This window comes from Bombina bombina, chromosome 6, assembly GCF_027579735.1.
Source record: "Bombina bombina isolate aBomBom1 chromosome 6, aBomBom1.pri, whole genome shotgun sequence".
Taxonomy (NCBI): Eukaryota; Metazoa; Chordata; class Amphibia; order Anura; family Bombinatoridae; genus Bombina; species Bombina bombina.
The window spans coordinates 727,126,697-727,134,491 of record NC_069504.1 but is presented as its reverse complement, the minus strand read 5'-3'; the positions used below and the strand labels follow the sequence as shown (position 1 = coordinate 727,134,491).

General features: G+C 32.9%; 1 protein-coding gene across 1 annotated transcript in view; it reads left to right on the top strand.

Annotated features, from left to right (window-relative positions):
• Positions 1-1,263: 1,263 nt before the first annotated feature.
• The window catches only part of SLC44A2 (solute carrier family 44 member 2), a gene marked incomplete in the record, with an annotated part of 587,432 nt that continues 580,900 nt past the window's right edge, over positions 1,264-7,795 (top strand). The window contains 1 exon segment of the mRNA XM_053717929.1: positions 1,264-1,509. Coding sequence (XP_053573904.1) covers positions 1,464-1,509 — 46 coding nt within the window.

Below are 7,795 nucleotides of genomic sequence, written 5' to 3'. Positions count from 1 at the left end.
GCTGCATGACTGTTGCCGATTGGGTCAGTGTAAGTTACTGATCTGGACCAGCAGTGCTTTAACTATGTGTTTAACCCCTTGAACGCATTTTAATATAGGATCAAATCTATTTTGCTATTCTGATAAGCTTTGCATGCACATAGGTCACTGCTTCTCTTTGCTACACAATTTTTGTTTTTACATTCCAATACATTTTGTTACATGATTAAATCAAATTTAAAAACAAAAATTGCAATTTGATATATGCTAAATCCATGAATAGTGATCTGTTTCACTTTAAGATTTTGTGTTGCCTATAGTATAGAAAATTCTAACACTACACCACAACTTTGTACTGTATATCTGTTCATTTTATACTATAGCATTTTATATCTGGGGTGTTTTTTTAACTTGCAGCATCTTTAGGGTTAAAATTGTATTTTTTCCATTAGCGCGGCCCTTTAAGCTATGAAATTATAAATGATAATATTGCAAAAGTGCAACATAATGTGAAAAGATAGCTGATCCTATAGATTGGGTATGAAACCATAAGTCATCATATTCCAAAGTGCATCCAAATGTTAAAAAATAATTGATGGTATAGGACAGTGCAGTGGGATACATTATGGCACAATAGTTTACATAAAAAAAGTTTATTAGACTGTGAATTACAATTAGGGACCTGAAAATCAAAATGTAATTTTAATGGTTCAGGTAAAACATGAAATTATAAGACTTTTTAAATCTACTTCCATTATTAAATGTACATTTTTCTCTTTGTTCTTTTGTTGAAAAGCATAACTAGATAGGCTCAAAAGAAATATACTCTAGAGTCTAGGGTCCTAGCTGATGATTGGTCAGGTGGCTGGCTACACACATATGCTATCATTGGCTCACCAAATGTGTTAGCTATAGAACCTAGTATTGCATTGATGCTCTAGAGCGGACTTTGAACCCATTTGCAAAAGGGTTAAACACAGTTCTAGGCAAGCACTAGTGCAATAATAAAATGCTCTATAATAACACAATAAAACTTGTAACCCTGATGTCCCATTAACCTGTAATGTGCTACAATGTGTAATCTGAACTGTTATGGTAAAAGCCACATTCTTTGCAAGTGTCCCATCTGCTTCTCACTTCACTCAGCCCCTTGGCATAATAGTCTGAGGTTGGTGAGCACATTCCAGAACTTGACCACGCCCCCTTTCAACTGTTCAGTGTACAAGCAGCATAGAAACAAGTGGGGGCGATCTGTAGAGACCACGCCCACGTGTGAGAAGTCTGATGCAGAGGGACATTAAACATCTGTTACAGCAGAGTCTGGTGCAAGAATAGCATGTGGATTTAATAGAGCAATAACTGAAACAACTGGGGCAGCAGACTCACCATAAAGGAGGTGTTTGAAGCAGAATCAAAAGTTATAGAGAAAGGAAACTCCAACAGATATCTGGCAAAGCCATTTGCTGAGCAGCAGCATTATTATTATGGAGGAGGAGGAGGGAGGAAAAAGCCCTCCAGATGGAGTTTACGGTAAGATCTACTGAGAAGATGCACCCTGGGTGTGTCCAATACAAGGCATAGATAAACCAACCACTTACAGCTGCAATGCAGTCAGTGAACTGTTATATGTGAATGCATTTAGATTAATATAATGCTCAAATATATAGATATAGTTGTCTTATAATATTCATCAATGTAACTATTGCCCCACATAACCTCTCTAAATCTTCTTGTTGCTTCATATAATGCTTCTATATAGCATCACACTATAATTCATTTTTATTGCCAATACTATTATTTTTATCATTGTTATTACTTATTTACACTTGTTTTTGCATTTGTTCCATATTATGTCTCCGGCTGTGGCTGTTATTGCTTTATATACTGTAGCTGCCCTTCCCTGCTTCATAGAACCCTAATGGACCACATCGCTCCATATAGCATCATATTGTTATTTGTAGGATGTTTCAATTTAGAAAATGTTCTATAACTATTTTCCTTCATGGAAGAAATGAATGATGTGGCATTTCTGTTGTTATGGGATATTTTTAGAGCTGAGGGAGAGGAACTGGTGTCAGTGAATGACTGGAGTTGGTATGAAGGGGGAGAGAAGAGATGGGTGGGGTATTTGATTGTAAACAGAGTGATGAGACGATGTCTCACTGGGTGAATATATCATGCTGCAGTACAGCAATGAGCAGGCAGAGGAAATGAAACCATTGCAATAGAAAATTGTACATTATTATTACAGTGTGCTCTTTTGCAGCTGTCAAGTGATCCATATGCTGTCATGCACAACCTTTATTGACAGGCAAGTAGGTGGCTGAATGCACAAATAAATGTTTGTTTGGGCTCCAAAACTGGCACCAGGCACATACACAAGATTACACCTATTCTTGCACTTTAATGCCTCATTATGGGCTAATTATGCTTTTTTAATGCACTGTGTATTGCAAAAGTGTGTTAAAATAGTATGCTCAGACTTTAGGACATACTATTGACTCCCATGTCCCTTTAAAGTGAATGGAAATTTTGATGCTAAAGTGCCCGGTTTTTAAAAATTCGACTAAAAACAGGGGCACTTTAATTCATCAAAATTTACATTTCACTCGTGTTGTGACCTTTTAACTTGACAGCAGCTCCAGCTTCCTCCGGTCATCACAAGTCATTTCTGATGTCAGAAATGATGGATAGGTCATCCTCCAATCACGGCTTCCCCCCCGGGGGAATCAGTGTCTGATTCAATGTCGTGATTGGAGGAAGCCGGATTCATCATTTTAGACCCAGGAAGAGGCTTTGCGACGGGTGGAGAAAGCTGGAGCTGCTGTCAAGATTAAAAGGTAAGTTTTTTTTCACAGCACGAGTGAAATGTAAATTTTGATGAATTAAAGTGCCCCTGTTTTTAATTAAATTTTTAAAAACCGTGCACTTTAGCATCAACATTTACATTCACTTTAAGTTACAGTAGCTAGAAAACAAAATCTACATTTACATATTTCCATTAGTAAAATTGACTGTAAAAGATATTTTCTAATGTACACTAATTTGCATATTTGGTGATTTCACTGAGAGTGCAGTCACAGAAAGAAATCTGCTATAATATACAGGTGGTTCCTTTTTCCTGTGTGTTTGAGCCTCAGTGGAAATTTATTTTAAATAATAGACAATAAAACAATATACTTTGTATTAAATGATTACTTTATAGTAATTTAATTGTACTTTAATTATAGTTTTCATTTGTGGACCTCCTGAATGATCCATTCTCTCATTAAAGGGACATTAAACAGTCTGAAATTGTAATATAAAATGTTTATATGTTTATAAAAAGGTGCTGTCAAAGTTTGCTATATAGTTCATTATTTGTTTTGTGCCCTTTTCCTATAATTTAAAGGGCATTATACTTATCTCACTCTGTACTAACATTATTCTCACCTTTGCAGCCCTCACCTCTTATTTCTCACCCTCCTACCCTTCTAGATTGTAAATTCCCACAGGAATAGGGCCCTCAATTCCTGCTGTATTTGTAAAATGTTGTCTTGTCTCTTACAAATATTGTATCATCGTTGTACTTTTATCATTTGTACCCATCAACAGGTGGAATTTGTTGTCGCTTTATAAATAAAGTATAATAGTAAAAAAAAAGATAATTCCCTTCAAAATTGAAATGCACATAGGTGAATTACATCTTTGAATATAAACATATTTCTAATATACATTTAATGCCAACAAATACTTCTGGTATTATCACTGCTTTAGTGTTAGCATTTTTCTATGCACGTGCATTTGAAGCATAGCTAAATATTCTCAGTGCACCAGCATTTTACATACTGTAGCTGCTTAGAGAGCCAGTGGGGCTTGTATCATATCATCAATTATGTATATTGAGTCATTACCACATGATACAAGCACCTTAAGCTCAATGAGCAAGTGTTTAAAATGCTGGTGCACAGAGCATACTTAAGTACATTCTTGAAACCGTTATATATAGTGTTTATATGAGTGTAACTGTAATTTTAAATGTATTTATGTTGTGTTTAGTGCAACTTTTTTTTTTAATGCACTACCATCTACACATGGGGGGATATTTATCAAAGCGTCAAATGATAATACATTGGAATCTCACGTCGCATTTGACGCACGATTGCTCCGCCATAGTTAACAAAGTGTCAAGATGGTCAAATGTTGAAATGTGTGACGAAATATACGCTCCTGCGATCTCAATACGGCGCAGAACGATGCTTTCAAATTCACATTCGATTCTATTTGACCCTTTTCCCAATTTATCAAACATCTAACAGGTACGCTCGCATCTATTCCGATGCAGCGTACCTAGTTTTCAAACCGCCACCCTTGAGGCCGCGGATGCCATAGAAATCAATGGGAGTCTGAAAACACAGAAAGCTTATGTTCGATGCTGCAAGAGAATGAAGTATATTACATAATACAAGTAAATTAGAAATTTTATTAAAATTGTATACCCTTTCTAAATTAAATAATATTATTGCTCCACATTTGGTGCACTAGTAGATATAGGGATGAAAATGAAAAATACATTACTAATTATGAATTATGTTGCATCTTTGTCTCTCATTACAAAGCAAGGGGACAATATTATTTCTCCAAATTAGGTGCAAAGTTTTGCCTCAAACTTGTTGCACTAATAGATATAGAGATCAAAATTAAATAAATACACAACATAACTACTTTTTATTTTTTTTATAAATCTATTTGCATCATGTTTAAGGCATATAATACAAGTCCCACTCTCCACTTCGCTCCAAATTTAATGCAACACTTTTCGCATCAATTATGACGGAAACTCCTAAACAACCCTCACACTAGTGAATTTTTCAACCACTTTTGATTGGAATATGCATAATCACATGATTTATGACATCAGCCAATCTGATTCAAATATACATTTTAAACTATCACTAACTAATCAAATTGCTCGATACTTGTGTCATTGATCACTCTTCAGAACTTGTATGTACCATTTGTTACATTGTGTATTATAATTTGAAAATATGTATATGAAATTAATATTAAAGATAAACATTGATGCTTACATTAGGACACATAGTGCAATATTTTAGACAATGATTTTAAAATTCAAATGATGTTTGATTCAATATAATCTTAAGCTGAAAGCTCAAAGGGATAGCCCACCTAACATTAAACTGTCATGAATCAGATACAGCAGAAATTAAAATCACCTCTTTACTGTCATGCTATTTTCAGTGTATTTTTTCCTTCTCTTGAATTTCTTTTTCAGTAAGAAATGTCATCTTATATGCCAGCCCATTTTGTAACACCTGTGTAGGGGCGTTTTTTAAAACTAGATTGCAATCAGGAGGGGTTACACAGGTACAGAGAGAAAACTGGCCCAGCTCTTAAAATATCCATTGATTGCAAATAAATACATGATACCCTGATTACGTGTTATATTCACAATAATTCCTGCTCATAATAATAATAAAAAAATTACACTATATACATATAGTGGTATAAATAAACACAAAGATAGGAAAGACAACATTGTTTAGAACAAAAAAAGGAAGTTAGGGACATGTAAATATGTTTGAAAAAACAATAATAATAGATTGCGCAAAAAATGCTGAAGGTGGAAGTGAAAAAATATATAAATAATATATAATATATATAAAAAAAACTTTTAATGGGGATTCATTTAGATCCGTGCAATTTAGAAGTGAAAAAAATCTTTGTGGATAAGATGAGTATATCAACTCTTGATAGTTTGTAATCCGCTAAAAAGCTAAAAAAGTGTAATAATTGTAAACTCTAGCAATTTGCCAATGAAGTGAATAACTGGTGATAAAATATGTGGTGATAAAATATGCTAGTGAAGTATAATTTCAGTAATCAGTACACGTGTCCTCTCATAAAGATAAATTATATTTATTTTACAATATAACTAAAAAAAATTACATTTGCGGCTGCACAGCAAGTAAAAAATGGTACTATTAAGCTGATACAATTAATACAAGATACAATTGATACAATTTATAAATACAATTACAACAGCACAATAGTCAAATAAAACATTAAATCTCTTGAAAGTAATTTTATTTGACTATTGTGCTGTTGTATTTGTATTTATTAATTGTATCAATTGTATCTTGTATTAATTGCATCAACTTAATAGTACCATTTTTTACTTGCTGTGCGGCCGCAAATGAATTTTTTTAGTTATATTGTAGAATAAATATCTTTTATCTTTAGAGGATACATGTACTGATTACTGAAATTATACTTTACTAGCATATTTTATCACCAGTTATTCACTTCATTGGCAAATTGCTAGAGTTTACAATTATTACACTTTTTTAGCTTTTTAGCGGATTACAAACTATCAGAGTTTATATACTCAGTTTATCCACAAAGATTTTTTTCACTTCTAAATTGCACGGATCTAAATGAATCCCCATTAAAAGTTTTTTATATATAATATTTATATATATTTTCACTTCCACCTTCAGCATTTTTTGCACAATCTATTATTATTGTTTTTTCACGGTTGTCATATTTAGGGATTTTTTTGGGAGTTCCCTTTTTAGATTGTTTGTGTGGTCTTCTGAGCTGATCAAATTTTATCTTTTTGAAAATATGTATATATGTTTGCAAAATATTTCTGACATACACACACACATATATATATATATATATATATATACATACACACACAAGTATGTGCAGAGATATATGTACAAATTCTAACATTAATAATCATTTATAAATAAAACATGCGATAAAAGCATATCATGACTTCTAGAAATACAAATACACATTAATTTATGGAAAAGTATCATATAACAGATTTTTTTGTATAACAAATAAATATTAAAAAAAAACTTTCTATGAGATATTGTTTGTTGAGGTATAAATCTAGCTATTTCTTGGACATTAACTCATGAAAAATAAAAGATTAGCTTTAGAGAAATGTGCTTGTTCACGGACAGTAGTGAAATCCGATGCTCATTGCGCCGTACTTGACGCGCGTGTTTTTGACTGTTTTTTTTTTTATAAATAAGGGCATTGTATGCAGATCTGCAGCAACGATGTCTGGTGAGCGTATTGACACTGGGGAATGCACCGATATTGACGCTTTGATAAATATCCCCCATGGTCTTCAGTCACGCTAACTTGCCGAGCATTAATGGGATTGTGCTCCTGCGATCAAGTTTACTTTCAACATATAATACAAGCACTATTTCCGATGCGCACAAAAAAACAGAAATAGACTATATAGATTGCGTGCAAAAGTTAGCATGACACTTGTAATCTAGCCCATAGTTATCTAGGCTTACTAATGCAAACAAATTGAAAATGTATATTTTACGCTAGAATTTTGCTTTAAAAATAATCTTTTAGGAACAAAACAGGAAACTGAGTGAAACCTGTGACTTAGTTCAGTGGATGCAAGGCTTAAAAAAGCACACTCTCTCTCTGTACTAGACCCAGAAATGTGCCCAAACTCTCGTTTAATGCCACCCACACTTTCTTTGCTGCCACCATTTAGGACTATTATATTATAAATCCTAAGGAATACCCAGACTAATAAATTAAAAATACAAAAACACAATTTGGAAAAAGTCAATTTAAAAAAAAAAACTGTTAATAATAAGTCTCTTCAGTAACGTGGTTAAAATATTAAACAAAGACAAAACATAATAAAGCAATATTTATTATGAACAAAAATAGTCACAGTGCATTTATTAAAAAAAGGAATTAACAAACAAAATGACACAAAACAAAACAGTTTAAAATAAAAGGAAGAAATAACAGAACATAGTAC